We start from the raw sequence: 17031 nt of genomic DNA on the forward strand, positions 1-17031 counted from the left end.
CCCGTGCCTTCTTCACCGTCCTCGGGCTATCTTCACCGTCCCTGTGCCTTCTTCACCGTCCTCGTGCCTTCTTCACCGTCCCCGTGCCTTCTTCACTGTCCCCGTGCCTTCTTCACTGTCCCTGTGCCTTCTTCACTGTCCCTGTGCCTTCTTCACTGTCCCCGTGCCTTCTTCACTGTCCCCGTGCCTTCTTCACCGTCCCTGTGCCTTCTTCACCGTTCCCCGTGCCTTCTTCACCGTTCCCCGTGCCTTCTTCACCGTCCCCGTGCCTTCTTCACCGTCCCCGTGCCTTCTTCACCGTCACCGTGCCTTCTTCACCGTCACCGTGCCTTCTTCACCGTTCCCCGTGCCTTCTTCACCGTGCCTTCTTCACCGTTCCCCGTGCCTTCTTCACCGTCCCCGTGCCTTCTTCACTGTCCCTGTGCCTTCTTCACCGTCACCACGCCTTCTTCACCGTTCCCCGTGCCTTCTTCCCCGTCACCGTGCCTTCTTCACCGTCACCGCGCCTTCTTCACCGTTCCCCGTGCCTTCTTCACCGTGCCTTCTTCACCGTCACCGTGCCTTCTTCACCGTCCCTGTGCCTTCTTCACCGTCACCGCGCCTTCTTCACCGTTCCCCGTGCCTTCTTCACCGTTCCCCGTGCCTTCTTCACCGTGCCTTCTTCACCGTTCCCTGTGCCTTCTTCACCGTGCCTTCTTCACCGTTCCCCGTGCCTTCTTCACCGTCCTCGTGACTTCTTCACCATCCCCGTGCCTTCTTCACCGAGCCTTCTTCACCGTCCTCGTGCCTTCTAAAGGGTTTCCCAAATGAACATCCTTTTCCTAAAAAACGTTCTCCAACAAGCAACGATTCATCAGAATCATTTTCCACACCAATTTTTAGCCCTTTTTGTTCCATTCTGGGATGGAAAGTAATTTGCCCTTGTAGTTGGTAGTTTAAAGCAAGGTTTACATCCTATCACTGATGAAGAACAATCTGGTTTTCTGCATGGTCAACACATTAGTAATAATCTCAGGTTGATCTTAGATATGATTGACTATAATGACCTCATCCTTGATGATAGTTTTCTTATGTTTATTGATTTTTATAATGCATTTATCCCGCGAAACATGTTTTGGAAAGATTCAAGCTGAATAATGAGTATAATTGGGATTTCTGTGGATGTTTATTTCGCCTGTATTTATAGTATAATTGTTTTAATTAACATGCATAATTTTGTTACAAAGATAACAGGACATGTTGTACAATTGAATGGTTTTGATATGATTTAGTTCAGAAATTCGGACATGGATAAGGAATTTGTATATTTCAGTCTTCTCAGGAGACTGAAAAGTTTTGGTATGGGTCCCCAGATTCTGAAAAAGATATACAGCTGCACCATCAAGAGCATCTTGACCAGTTGCATCTCTGCCTGGTATGGCAACTGTTCGGCATCTGACCGTAAGGCGCTACAGAGGGTAGTGCGTACGGCCCAGTAAACCACTAGGACCAAGCAGGACCTATATACTAGGCGGTGTCAGAGGAAAGCCCCAAAAATTGTCAACGACTCCAATCCCCCAGGTCATAGACTGTTCTCTCTGCTACCGCACGGCAAGCGGTATCGGATCAAAAAGGCTCCTTAACAGCTTCTACACCCCATATGTCCGTAAACACTCCAGCCAGCTGTACACAAGAATAATACAAAAGAGAAGAGATTGACCAACACAAATACACGTACAAAATGTATTGGCAGATCAATGCAGTTATCCAAACATGTTAATCATCAATGACTAAAATAACAAATGTAGTTTGTTAAAAAAAGCTGAAAAAACATGTAGGCATTTCATAGCCTGTGTATCATTAAACAAATAGTAATTTAGTAGCAAGAAATAATCCAGCCAAATTTATGGTGAAAACTGATGATGTGATGATCTCTATCTGATACATGTTGTGTCTACCAGCTCATTCCCACAGAAAACTTTAGATGAAAGCAGTACCACCCAGTCAACCCTCAGACTTTATTGTTTCAATGAGAGACACCTCAGAAGGTATTCAACCCTAAGGGCAAATCCATGGTGATCTCAATATCTCTACAGTAGAAGCTAACAAAGCACACTGATCGGTAAAGTAGAGGCTAACGTTGTAGAAAACGCTCCTCTTCCACTGCACAGTGAGAAACAACAGTGTGCTACGCTTTCTTCTTTTGATCAAATGAACTGTTTGTTACCACTTCCTTTATGAGATGAGAATTAAGTGATGGAGTGACTTTACTCTCCGCTGGTCTGAGAGAACTGATGATGCTTCTCTCCTTTATGTATATGTTGGTGTGTTTTTAAGGTATTCAATCTGGAGAAACTCTTTTCCACAGTCACAGTGGTAAGGCTTCTCTCCTGTGTGTTCTGCGATGAACGTTTACTTCAGCATTTACCACGAGCAGTGCAGGAGTAAGGCTTCTCTCCTTTATGTATACAATGGTGGGTTTTTAGGTTGCCCGATATGGAGAAACTCTTCCCACAGTCAGAGCAGGAGAATGGCTTCTCTCCTGTGTGTGTACGTTGGTGGGTTTTTAGGTTGCATGATACAGAGAAACTCTTTCCACAGACAGAGCAGGAGAATGGCTTTTCGCCTGTGTGTATACGTTGGTGGGTTTTTAAGGTATTCAACCTGGAGAAACTTTTCCCACAGTCACAGTGGTAAGGCTTCTCTCCTGTGTGTGTTCTCCAATGAACATTTACCTCTGCTGATGTTTTATAGCATTTCCCACAGTCAGAACAGGAGTAAGGCTTCTCTCCTTTATGGATACGTAGGTGGGTTTTTAAGTTGCCTGACATGGAGAAACTCTTCCCACAATCAGAGCAGGAGAATGGCTTCTCTCCTTTATGTATACGTTGGTGAGTTTTTAGGTTGCCCGATACTGAGAATCCCTTCCCACAGTCAGAACAGGAGAATGGCTTCTCCCCTGAGTGTATACGTTGGTGGGTTTTTAAGTTGCCCATTTGAGAGAAACTCTTCCCACAGTCAGAGCAGACGTAAGGTTTCTGTCCTTTATGTATTAGTTGGTGACTTTTTAAGGCATCCAATCGGGAGAAACTCTCTCCACAGTCAGAGCAGGTGTAAGGCTTCTCTCCAGTGTGCACTCTCTGATGAATGGTTAATTTAGCTGATTTAATGAAGCATTTCCCACAGTCAGAGCAGGAGTAAGGCTTCTGTCCTTTATGTATTAATTTGTGATTTTTTAAGGTATCCAATCGGGAGAAACTCTTTCCACAATCAGAGCAGAAATAAGGCTTCTCTCCAGTGTGCACTCTCTGATGAATTGTCAGAGCCCTCGATGTTGTGAAGCTATTCCCACAGTCAGCGCAGAAGTATGGCTTCTCTCCGGTGTGTATACGTTGGTGTGATTTTAAGTGGCCATATTGGGAGAAACTCGATCCACAATCGGAGCAGGAGTAAGGCTTCTCTCCTGTGTGCACTCTCTGATGAATGGTTAATTTAGATGATCTATTGAAGCATTTCCCACAGTCGGAGCAGGAGTAAGGCTTCTCTCCAGTGTGCTCTTTCTGATGAACTGTCAGAGCCCTTGATGTTGTGAAGCTCTTCTCACAGTCAGTGCAGGAATACAGATTCTCTCCTCTTTGCATTTGTAGGTGTATTTTTAGCTTTGATAGAATTGGGAAAATCTCCTCACAATGTGGGCAGTGGTGAGACCTCTTAGCTCTGTGACCTTGCTGCTGTTGCTCTCTGGATGTAGAGAATGTCTCAACGTGGTCTCCTGTGTGAACAACATCAGAAGAACCAGTCAGTGGGACATACATACGACTTCATATACAGTTTGTTCAGAAAGTATTCACATCCCTTGACCTTTTCTACATTGCATTGTGTTTCAGCCTGAATTTAAAATGGATTAAATTGAGATTGTATCATTGGCCTACACACAATACCACACACATGCAAGGGCACGGATGCATGACTAGATATTGGATATTGTTGTATCAACATGAATTCTACTATGACTATGTAGCATCTGAATATGAAAACCACATCTGTAGATTCTAAACCAACAGTTGGAGGACAGATGGAACTAAACCACCAGTTGGCCAGAAAGTGTTATATATGGCAGGCCTGTAAACTGTTTAGTCTTTACCCCATAACGCCAGTGGAACACCCCATAACGCCAGTGGAGTACCCCATAACGCCAGTGGAGTACCCCATAACGTTGAGTCAATAAGTATCCAACCCCTTTGTTATGGCAAGCTTAACAAGTCACATGGTCTCACTCTGTGTGCAATAATAATGGTTATCATGATTTCTGAATGACTACCTCATCTCTGTAACCCACAAATACAATTATCTGTAAATGTCCCTCAGTCAAGTAGTGAATTTCAAACACAGATTCAACCATAAAGACCAGGGACATTTTCTAATGCCTCACAAGGAAGGGCACCTATTAGTAGATGGGTAAAACATTTTATAAAATACATTGACTATCCCTTTGAGCATGGTGTAGTTATTAAATTAACTGGATGGTGTATCAATACACCCAGTCACTACAAAGATACAGGCGTCCTTCCTAACTCAGTTGCCGGAGAGGAGGGAAACTGCTCAGGGTTTTCACCATGAGGCCAATGGTGACTTTAAAACAGTTAGACTGAGGATGGATCAACAACATTGTAGTTACTCCACAATATTAACATCAATAACAGAGTGAAAAGAAGCAAAGCTGTACAGAATTAAAATATTCCAAAACATGCATCCTGTTTGAATTAAGGCACTAAAGTAAACTGCAAAAAAAAACTGTCAAAAATAATTAACTTCAAATCAAATTTTATTAGTCACATGCGCGCCGAATACAACAGGTGTAAGTAGACCTTATAGTGAAATGCTTACTTACAAGCCCCTAACCAACAATGCAGTTTAAAAAAAATACAGATAAGAGTAAGAAATAAAAGTAACAAGTAATTAAAGAGCAGCAGTAAAATAACATGTGCAGGGGAACCGGTTAGTTGAGGTAATATGGTCAAGGTAGAGTTATTAAAGTGACTCTGCATAGATGATAACAGAGAGTAGTAGCAGTGTAAAATAAGGGGGGGGGGGGGGGGCAAATAGTCTGAGTCGCCATTTGATTAGGTATTCAGGAGTCTTATGGCTTGGGGGTAGAAGCTGTTAAGAAGCCAATTTGGACCTAGACTTGGCGCTCTGGTACTGCTTGCAGTGAGGTAGCAGAGAGAACAGTCTATGACTAGGGCTGCTGGAGTCTGACAATTTTTAAGGCCTTCCTCTGACACCGCCTGGTATAGAGGTCCTGGATGGCAGGTAGCTTGGCCCCAGTGATGTACTGGGCCGTTCGCACTACCCTCTGTAGTGCCTTGCGGTCGGAGGCCCGAGAAGTTGCCATACCAGGCAGTGATGCAACCATATTCATATCCTGAATACAAAATGTTATGTTTGGGGCAAATCCAACACAACACATCAAGAGTCCCACTCTACACATGGTGGTAGCTGCATCATGTTATGGGTGTGCTTGTCATCAGCAAGGACTTGAAAGTTTTTTGGGGGGGATAAAAAGAAACGGAATAGAGCTAAGCACCGGCAAAATGCTAGAGGAAAACCTGGTTCAGTGTCACGCCCTGACCATAGTTTACTTTGTATTTTCTATGTTTTGATTGGTCAGGGTGTGATCTGAGTGGGTATTCTATGTTTCATGTCTTGTTTGTCTATTTCTATGTTCAGCCTGATATGGTTCTCAGTCAGAGGCAGGTGTTCGTCATTGTCTCTGATTGGGAACCATATTTAGGTAGCCTGGGTTTCACTGTTTGTTTGTGGGTGATTGTTCCTGTCTATGTGTTTTTTCACCAGATAGGCTGTTTAGGTTTTCGTTACGTTTTGTTTTGTAGTATTGTATTGGAGATTCGTGTTTCGTATTATTAATAAACATGGATCGTAAACCACACGCTGCATTTTGGTCCGACTCTCCTTCGTATGAAGACGAAACCCGTTACAGAATCACCCACCACCAATGGACCAAGCAGCGTGTCAACAGGCAGGAGCAGCGCGAGGAGAAGCGCAATAAGGATTTCTGGACATGGGAGGAAATCCTCGACGGGAGAGGACCCTGGGCTAAACCAGGGGAGTGTAGCCGCACTAAGGTGCAGCGGGAGAAGAAACAACAGGAACAGCCCAAGGAGGAGTACAGTATGGAGTATACTACTTGGGAGGAGATCGACAGGTGGGCGGCCGACCCAGGGAGAGTGCCGGAGCCCGCCTGGGATTCGCTGGAGCAGTGCGAGGAAGGTTACCGTAGAATGGAGGCGGTGAAAGCAGAGAGGCGCTGGTATGAGAAGGCAGCACGGCGACGCGGATGGAAGCCTGAGAGGCAGCCCCAAAAATTTCTTGGGGGGGGGGCTAACAGGGAGTATGGCTATGCCAGGTAGGAGACCTGAGCAGACTCCCTGTGCTTACCGGGGGGCTAGAGAGACCGGACAGGCACCGTGTTATGCAGTGGTGCGCACGGTGTCTCCAGTGCGGGTGCATAGCCCGGTGCGGTATATTCCAGCTCCGCGTGTCTGCCGGGCTAGATTGAGCGTCGAGCCTAATGCCATGAAGCCGGCTCTACGCAGCTGGTCCCCAGTGCGTCTCCTTGGGCCGGCTTACATGGCACCAGCCTTGCGCTCGGTGTCTCCGGTTCGCCTGCATAGCCCAGTGCGGGCTATTCCACCTCGCCGCACTGGCAGGGCGACCGTGAGCATTCAACCAGGTAAGGTTGGGCAGGCTCGGTGCTCAAGAGCTCCAGTGCGCCTGCACGGTCCGGTTTTTCCAGTACCACCTCCACACCCCAGCCCTCCGGTAGCAGCTCCCCGCACCAGGCTTCCTGTGCGTGTCCTTGGCCCAGTACCACCAGTGCCAGTACCACGCATCAGGCCTACAGTGCGCCTCGCCTGTCCAGCGCTGTCGGAGCCCTCCTCCTCTCCAGCGCTGTCGGAGTCTCCCGCCTGTTTAGCGCTGTCAGAGCTTTCCGCCTCTACAGCGCTGCCGGAGTCTCCCGCCTGTTCAGAACTGCCAGTTAGCATAGAGCTGCCAGTTAGCATAGAGCTGCCAGTTAGCTTAGAGCTGCCAGTTAGCAAGGAGCTGCCAGTCTGCAAGGAGCTGCCAGTCTGCAAGGAGCTGCCAGTCTGCATGGAGCTGCCAGTCTGCAAGGAGCTGCCAGTCTGCATGGAGCTGCCAGTCTGCATAGAGCTGCCAGTCTGCATGGAGCTGCCAGTCTGCAAGGAGCCGCCAGAGCTGCCAGTCTGCAAGGAGCCGCCAAAGCTGCCAGTCTGCAAGGAGCCGCCAGAGCTGCCAGTCTGCAAGGAGCCGCCAGAGCTGCCAGTTAGCATGGAGCAGCCAGGGCCGCCAGTCAGCATGGAGCAGCCAGGGCCGCCAGTCAGCATGGAGCAGCCAGGGCCGCCAGTCAGCATGGAGCAGCCAGGGCCGCCAGTCAGCATGGGGCAGCCAGTCAGCATGGAGCAGCCAGTCAGCATGGAGCAGCCAGAGCAGCCAGTCAGCATGGAGCAGCCAGAGCTGCCAGTCAGCATGGAGCAGCCAGTCAGCATGGAGCAGCCAGAGCTGCCAGTCAGCATGGAGCAGCCAGTCAGCATGGAGCAGCCAGAGCTACCAGTCATCATGGAGCAGCCAGTCAGCATGGAGCAGCCAGAGCTGCCAGTCGACCAGACTCTTCCAGAGCTGCCAGTCGACCAGACTCTTCCAGATCTGCCAGTCGTCCAGACTCTTCCAGATCTGCCAGTCGTCCAGACTCTTCCAGATCTGCCAGTCGACCAGACTCTTCCAGATCTGCCAGTCGTCCAGACTCTTCCAGATCTGCCAGTCGTCCAGACTCTCTCAGATCTGCCAGTCGTCCAGATTCTCCCAGATCTGCCAGTCGACCAGATTCTCCCAGATCCGCCAGTCGACCAGATTCTCCCAGATCCGCCAGTCGACCAGATTCTCCCAGATCCGCCAGTCGACCAGATTCTCCCAGATCCGCCAGTCGACCAGATTCTCCCAGATCCGCCAGTCGACCAGATTCTCCCAGATCCGCCAGTCGACCAGATTCTCCCAGATCTGCTAGTCGACCAGGATCTGCTGAAACCGCCAGCCAGCCAGGTTCTGGTAGTTTCTACTACCTGCCTGGGCTTCCTCTCAGTGCTGAGCTTCTTCTCAGTGCTGAGCTTCCTCTCAGTGCTGAGCTACCTATCTGTCCCGAGTTACCTCTGTCCCGAGCTGTCCCTCTGTCCCATGTTATCATTGTGGTGGGTAACCTATTTAGGGACGTTTAGGAGGGGGATTAAAACTGTCATGGAGTGGGGTCCACGTCCAGCGCCAGAGCCGCCACCGCGGACAGATGCCCACCCAGACCCTCCCCTATAGGTTCAGGTTTTGCGGCCGGAGTCCGCACCTTGGGGGGGGGGGTACTGTCACGCCCTGACCATAGTTTACTTTGTATTTTCTATGTTTTGATTGGTCAGGGTGTGATCTGAGTGGGTATTCTATGTTTCATGTCTTGTTTGTCTATTTCTATGTTCAGCCTGATATGGTTCTCAGTCAGAGGCAGGTGTTCGTCATTGTCTCTGATTGGGAACCATATTTAGGTAGCCTGGGTTTCACTGTTTGTTTGTGGGTGATTGTTCCTGTCTATGTGTTTTTTCACCAGATAGGCTGTTTAGGTTTTCGTTACGTTTTGTTTTGTAGTATTGTATTGGAGATTCGTGTTTCGTATTATTAATAAACATGGATCGTAAACCACACGCTGCATTTTGGTCCGACTCTCCTTCGTATGAAGACGAAACTAGTTACATTCAGTCTGCTTTCCAACAGACACTGGGAAACAAATTCACATTTCAGAAGGGCAATAACCTAAAAAACAAGGCCAAATATACACTGGAGTTACTTACCAAGACAATATTGAATGTTCTTGAGTGGCCTAGTTAGTTTTGACTTAAATCAGCTTGAAAATCTATGGCAAGACATGAAGATCGGTGTCTCGCCATGATCAACAACCAATTTGACAGAGCTTAAAGAATTTGTACAACATTGTACCATCCAGGTGTGCAAAATTCTTAGAGATTTACCCAGAAAGACGCACAGCTGTAATTGCTGCCAAAGGTGTTTCTACAAATTATTGACTCAGGGGTGTGAATACTTATGTAAATGAGATATTTCTGCACTTCAATTTGTATAAATTTGCAAACATTTCTAAATACATTATGCATGTCATTATGGGGTATTGTGATGTCATTATGGGGTATTGTGATGTCATTATGGGGTATTGTGATGTCATTATGGGGTATTGTGATGTCATTATGGGGTATTGTGATGTCATTATGGGGTATTGTGATGTCATTATGGGGTATTGTGATGTCATTATGGGGTATTGTGATGTCATTATGGGGTATTGGGTATATTAAATATCAATTTCATCCATTTTGAATTTAGGCTGTAACAACAATGTGGAATAAGTCAAGGGGTATGAATACTTTCTGAAGGCTCTATAAGTAAGTATACTGTACAATACAAAAGGGAAATACAACCATTCTAAAAGTGGACAAAAGCTGAGAGTGAAAATTATGAGACTCATTTCATATAATCCTCCACTCACTATCACAAGGGTTAGTAACTACACAGACTAATTTCATATCATCCTCCATCACAAGGGTTAGTAACTACACAGACTCATTTCATATCATCCTCCACTCACTATCACAAGGGTTAGTAACTACACAGACTCATTTCATATAATCCTCCACTCACTATCACAAGGGTTAGTAACTACACAGACTAATTTCATATCATCCTCCACTCACTATCACAAGGGTTAGTAACTACACAGACTCATTTCATATCATCTTCCACTCACTATCACAAGGGTTAGTAACTACAGACTCATTTCATATCATCCTCCACTCACTATCACAAGGGTTAGTAACTACAGACTCATTTCATATAATCCTCCACTCACTATCACAAGGGTTAGTAACTACACAGACTAATTTCATATCATCCTCCACTCACTATCACAAGGGTTAGTAACTACACAGACTAATTTCATATCATCCTCCACTCACTATCACAAGGGTTAGTAACTACAGACTCATTTCATATAATCCTCCACTCACTATCACAAGGGTTAGTAACTACACAGACTAATTTCATATCATCCTCCACTCACTATCACAAGGGTTAGTAACTACACAGAATAATTTCATATCATCCTCCACTCACTATCACAAGGGTTAGTAACTACACAGACTCATTTCATATCATCCTCCACTCACTATCACAAGGGTTAGTAACTACACAGACTAATTTCATATCATCCTCCACTCACTATCACAAGGGTTAGTAACTACACAGACTCATTTCATATCATCCTCCACTCACTATCACAAGGGTTAGTAACTAAACAGACTCATTTCATATCATCCTCCACTCACTATCACAAGGGTTAGTAACTACACAGACTCATTTCATATCATCCTCCACTCACTATCACAAGGGTTAGTAACTAAACAGACTCATTTCATATCATCCTCCACTCACTATCACAAGGGTTAGTAACTACACAGACTCATTTCATATCATCCTCCACTCACTATCACAAGGGTTAGTAACTATACAGACTCATTTCATATCATCATCCACTCACTATCACAAGGGTTAGTAACTAAACAGACTCATTTCATATCATCCTCCACTCACTATCACAAGGGTTAGTAACTACAGACTCATTTCATATCATCCTCCACTCACTATCACAAGGGTTAGTAACTACACAGACTCATTTCATATCATCCTCCACTCACTATCACAAGGGTTAGTAACTACACAGACTCATTTCATATCATCCTCCACTCACTATCACAAGGGTTAGTAACTAAACAGACTCATTTCATATCATCCTCCACTCACTATCACAAGGGTTAGTAACTAAACAGACTCATTTCATATCATCCTCCACTCACTATCACAAGGGTTAGTAACTACACAGACTCATTTAATTGAACTTTAAAACACTGGCAGTTTGTCTACTTCACTTCTTTAGTCCAGATAACCCAGTGAATTAAATAAATGCTGACAATACTGGTGTTGGAAAGAACAACACAAGCTTTGTTGTACAGTCTGGTGTTCTTCAGGGATGTGATGGCAGAATTACAGAATTTACAATAGCAATAGACTGGGTCATAACTTAGTAAGATAGAACCTGCCTTTACCATGATTAACAGATTTCCCAATCTTCTCCTCCTCCACTTCATCTTTAATGTTGACATTCAGCTCCAGTGTTTGACTGCAGTCTTCCAGCTTCACTGATGCCATCTCTGGATCCTGCAGTGCAAACTGGGCTCCACTGTCACAATCAGGACCCAGTGACTGTAGGTTTGGATTAAGTGTAGAAGGAGAGAGGCAGGCTGGGTTTGTCCTCACTGTTGATGTTACCGGCCTCAGACTTAATCTGAGTCGGTCTGTAGTAATAAATACAAACAGAAACAAGAGTTATTTTCTTGACAGTTCTGGCACTTTATTCTATAAAATTATATTATATTTTTTCTTGTTCAATTATCTCATTTCAACAGATCAGGTAGTTAAGTATTCACAACAAAACATTAATTCACATTAGACACAAGTGCACACATTTACACAACGTAAGTGCACTTAATCTATAGTAGATTTCCTAAATTCACATAAATGACTCAAAAACCATTCAGTACAAGGTTGCAGTATGTTTAAGGCAGCACTATGTACTATTTTCCTGAATAACCTTCACTTCACTGTATTATTTCAAATCAAAAAACAACAGGATTTCCCTTTCACACCATATTAACAATTATAAAGATAGAAACTGAATGTGTTTCAATTCTACTACACATTCAGCTTCAAAACAGTAGAGCGACCTTGAAATGCTGTCTCTCAATCACCCACTTTGCCTGAACTGAAGTTCGTTGACGCTACTGAGTTAGCGCCACCTGCAGTACTGGAGTAAACATATCGAATGAATATTCATTTGTTTTTGCTCTATATTCCATATGGCTGTATCGCAAGGTTTTGTTACTTTTCATTTTTATGAGCGTTTATGTCGGCTTGTTGTCATGTTGTATTTTTGGTCTCGTCTCCGTCGGGTCTCTGCCGTGTGCACCTTCCCATTTACACCAGAGATCTGTATATAATGAGGAGATGCACGTCTCCGCCCTGACAATGGGAGTCGGTGTCCCAAAGGCGGGAAGGCAGGGGACAAGCTTAGGTCCAAAGCAAGCCCATAGAAAAGCATTGGCCTTATTTTGGACAGATTTTTTGTGAGAGTGAATTCTCTTGCTTCGCCTCTTCCTCTAGGATATCCAAACACACCAAGCCCCTACCGTTCACGCCAGGAAAGTTGCGAGACGACATCTTCCTATTTTTTATTTTTATTGAACCTTTATTTAACCGAGTCGGTTAAGAACAAATTATTATTTACAATGACAGCCAAACCCGGACCACGCTGGGACAATTGTGCGCTGCCCCTCTGTCAAGCGGTTTCAACTAGCTATTTGTGGTTTGGTCCAAAAGAATGGTTCATATTGACACCAAAACACATTGAAACATTATTTTACTGTAATAGAGGAGAAGTTACCTTTTCTATCAAAACCCTTTTATGTCTCAACTGCTCAGATTGAGAGCAGAGTTACACTACTAAAACCAGAGTATCAATGAACATTGATTCTAGAAAATGAATGCTCAGTTTATCTCATGCGTCATTGGTACCGCTAGCAGTATTTTAGTCAAAGACCATCATACCAGATGCCCAGTTTGTGTTTTATAAATGTGTAATAAGCATAAAAACACAATTATATAAAGTATTGGCAACTCGTTCTCATTTTGAGAAATAAGGTTGGCCACTTGATTTTAACACCTGAACAAAGTGGACAGGCTAACAAGCTTTTCAAACAGGGTGTGTTCATAACAATTCAACTGTTCTACCTTGTTAGCTAGCGGATAGATCCTTGTTGGCGGTCCGGATCCAGAATGGGTCAATACGGACCACGGTCCGGATCCAGAATGGGTCAATACAGACCACGGTCCGGATCCAGAATGGGGTCGATACAGACCACGGTCCGGATCCGGTCACGGATCCAGAATGGGGTCAATACGGACCACGGTCCGGATCCAGAATGGGGTCAATACGGACCACGGGACCCAGAATATATATAATTATACTTTTTGGTTGGGCTTCGACCCCTGGTATCATATAAACACAGAAGACATGGAAATGTGTAAAATTGCAGGAAATTAACTTTAAAAAAGAGAACAAATCTCAGCCCCATCCTAATGTGTAGAATTGTGGGATATTAGCATTAAAACTGCTAAATGTTCTCTCCGCCAACAAGAGGGTTGTGAACAGTTTGAACAATTGTAAGTTGGGAGTTTGTTACTACGCCAATAAATGACAATATCCATCTGGACCTTTGCCACCTAGGAAATGTGTGTGACTGGACCTTCTCATGGTACTGGAGAACCCCTGTAATAGACTGACTGGGAAGGTGAGTATTCAGTCAAAGTCCTGCAATAAGAGCTAAGACATTAATATGTGTTAACTCTTGGTAATTGTATTCTGTGGGTGTCACCCGTTCTATGGGTGCACAATCCAACCCGTTTCATTAGTTAGTAGAAAAATGTCCCCAATGCAAATTATGCGTCTAATACATCCACAGTGGGATTTCAACCGTTTTTTCTGTTTATTCTCAAATTAATTCATTATTGTAATTCATTTTTAATTAAGTAACATTCCAACCATGTTTAGCGTTTCTAGTCCAAATATGGAATGATTCCACTATTTTCTATCCGTTTGTATCACTTTCATTTGGGACTTTTATTTTGAGGTCGAAACGCAAATTCCACTATTGTGGCTAATCGTTATTTTGGCTAATCGTTATTGTGGCTATCTTCACATATGTAGGGACAAGCGGGGAGGACGGAGACGTTGGCCACGATCAGATATAAATGTATTATGTAGAACAAGCATGCCTCTGATTCTAAGGAATCATGTCAGTTCTATTCAGAGGATTTCTATCTGCAACTATGCAAAACGTTTCTAATTGAAATCCCCAGGCGAAACACAATGAGCTATATACGAAAGCCTCACAAATGAAAACGTGTGTGCTTGTAAAATAGTTTTTTATCACGTTCTTCACAGAAAAACAAGACCAAACCTTTTCCAAACGTGACCCTACCGTGAAGGATGTGTTATCTAACACGTTATGACGTTATTTCGATATTAGACAGTTTAAACGTGCTATTACATACCTGTAGTAATAACGACAACACAGTTCTGACGTTTTCTTTATTCCGAAGAATGGTGGGCACCTACCGGAACTTCCTGTCCCCCCACTACCACAGTGCAACAGCGACATTATTGGACTGATGGACTAACTACTATTAAACCATGTAGAATATAAAAGTGAGATTGATTATCTCGACAAATAAACTTTGGTTCAAGAAAACTAAAGCAGTGTCTGTTTTAGTGTCTAAGGTTTTCAACCCATTACATATATATTGTAGATGATCTCTGTGGAACGCTAAGAAGATCATCAAGAACCTCCGCCACCCGAGACACGGCCTGTTCACCCTGCTACCATCAGGCGGAGACAGTACAGGTGCATCAAAGCTGGGACCAAGAGAATTGCTTCTATCTCCAGGCCATAAGACTGTTGAACAGTCATCACTGATTTGATTTAGAGAATATTGGTGACTTGCAAATTGGTGTCATGACATGTATTGAGTAGATAAATACAAATATATATTCTTTTGAATTCCAATAATTAAACAAAAGCATTACCTTTACTGTAAAGTTAACACCCCATAACTACAATGATTCAGTAGATCAACACAGTTGCAGTACTCTAGCAGGTCTCACAGCTGTTTATGATGACAAAACATGTTAGAGAATAGGTCAGATTTAGCTTTGTGATGCTCATTTCAACTTCCTGTCTTGTTCAGCGTCAGAAAAACCCTAAATATGTCACTTGAAACACTTTTTTTGTAATTCATTATACAAAAGAGAAGAGTTTGACCAGAATAAATTCATATACAAACTTGATTTTTTTATTGGCAGATCAATTTATTTGGCTTGAATGTGGTTTTCCAAACACATTTATTATCAATGACTAAAATAACAAATCTAGTTTTGAAAAAAATAAATAAATAAATGCATGAAGTCGTTTCATAGCTGTTTATCATTAAATAAATAGTCATTTAGTAGTAAACAATTATCCCAAACTAGTTGTGAAAACTGTTCACACCATCTCTATCTGATACATGTTGTGTCTACCAGCTCATTCCCACAGAGAACTGCAGAGGGAAGCAGTACCACCCAGTCAACCATCAGACTTCGTTGTTTACATTATTATGAACCGTCCTCCTCTCAGCAGCCTCCATTGAGATCATATCTATTTCAATGAATAACAATGCAACTGTCTACACTTCACTTCCATGGCTTTGTGAAGTCCAGAAAACTGATGCTGGATGCTGGTTGGGACAAGTGTGATTGTTCTGGTTAGCTGCATCATGTTATGGGTACCTTTTATTTAACTAGACAAGTCAGTTAAGAATAAATTATTATTTACAATGACAGCCAAACCCGGACGACGCTGGGTCAATTGTGCGCTGCCCCACTGTCAAGCGGTTTCAACTAACTATTTGTGGTTTGGTCCAAAATAATCATAAGGTCTACCTACACCTGTTGTATTCGGCGCATGTGACTAATAACATTTGATTTGATAATAGGCTGGCAGCACCTCCTAGTGGAGAGTTGATGTATCTACAGCTATCCTTCTGGTCTCTGGGTGAACATACTAAAATGAGTAGGTGAGCTGATGTCACCTAACCTGAGGCGAAGCAAAACACATGATTGGCTGTTCCGATACAGCTCAACAGACCATAATATTGATTGATTTAATTAGTGATTTTTCAGACTTTGGTGATTACATCTGCCTTAGTTCCAAATAAATACAATATAAATGTAGTTTTCACTGTGCATTCCCTTCATCCTAGACCTGCTTAGCAGGTCACTGTCACTGACTTTTATCAATGTTCTATCTTGAGATTAATTATTAAGGCACAATGTTACCTCTAAACTGTGCGACTGCTCGGGCACTCAGCTCCCCTCAGGCAGCCCTGCAGAAGAAATGTCAGCCAGCGCAGAGAAGCACAAGATTGAACTTCACTCAGTTTTTCCCCCTTTAGGTAACACTATCAACGTTTCACTCTACTGTGGGAATTGTGCTCGAATCAACGCAATATTAGCCATTTCAATGTAACATACCCAATCATAACAAACTATGCAAAGGCTTTTAGTATGATAAACTGTGTAAGGAATGTTCTTGTAGACAGGACGCATTGGAGTAGGATTCTATTTCATTGACAGACAATACAGGTCATTACTCTACACAGACCGTTGCGCCATAACCAATCAGAGCTGCTGTAGCCCTAAATGCAAATAGTCCATTGGCATATATGGATCTGCCATTCACTTTGAACTGGACTGTGTTTACAGTATGAGTGATCACAAGTAGATGTGCTTGTTTTGAAATCAAAGCGAGAGCTGCATGTAGCCACCTGTGCACCTTTGTTCATAATCTTTGGTAGTTAGTGGAGTTATTATCCCAGTTATAGATCATTTCTAGTCAACAATGGGGGACTGGTTGCTTCCTACAAGAGCACAACATGTCTGCATTTATAGCCATCTTTGAAAAGCCAGTAAGGTAAAAAGCTTTTTTTTTTTTTTTTAAACCTCTTAAAGGGGCACTGTTGTATTTTGAGAAGGTCTTGAATAAGCCAAGTAGCCAATAGGCAGAGGGTAGCATAATTAATCCCATAGCCAATAGGCAGAGGGTAGCATAATTAATCCCATTCTTTATGATAATGATATGGGAATAATAACGCATTTTGTTTTCTAAAGTGATTTCTTGCATCAAACAACACGTTTAGTCACCTCCTTGTCTGAAGGACAAGTGGATAAACAGGTTCATGTGAAGACCTGCATGTTTTTAT

General features: G+C 43.6%; 1 protein-coding gene across 1 annotated transcript; it reads right to left on the reverse strand.

Annotated features, from left to right (window-relative positions):
- Nucleotides 1–1146: 1146 nt before the first annotated feature.
- Nucleotides 1147–14344, reverse strand: LOC139372863 (zinc finger protein 665-like). Its single transcript, XM_071112715.1, has 3 exons — nucleotides 14287–14344; nucleotides 11223–11471; nucleotides 1147–3751 (listed from the first exon to the last, which is right to left on the reverse strand). The coding sequence occupies exons 2-3, from the start codon at nucleotides 11323–11325 to the stop codon at nucleotides 2397–2399; spliced, it is 1458 nt and encodes a 485-aa protein (XP_070968816.1). The 5' UTR covers nucleotides 11326–11471; nucleotides 14287–14344; the 3' UTR covers nucleotides 1147–2396.
- Nucleotides 14345–17031: the final 2687 nt, after the last annotated feature.

Source organism: Oncorhynchus clarkii, chromosome 18, assembly GCF_045791955.1.
Source record: "Oncorhynchus clarkii lewisi isolate Uvic-CL-2024 chromosome 18, UVic_Ocla_1.0, whole genome shotgun sequence".
Lineage (NCBI taxonomy): Eukaryota > Metazoa > Chordata > Actinopteri > Salmoniformes > Salmonidae > Oncorhynchus > Oncorhynchus clarkii.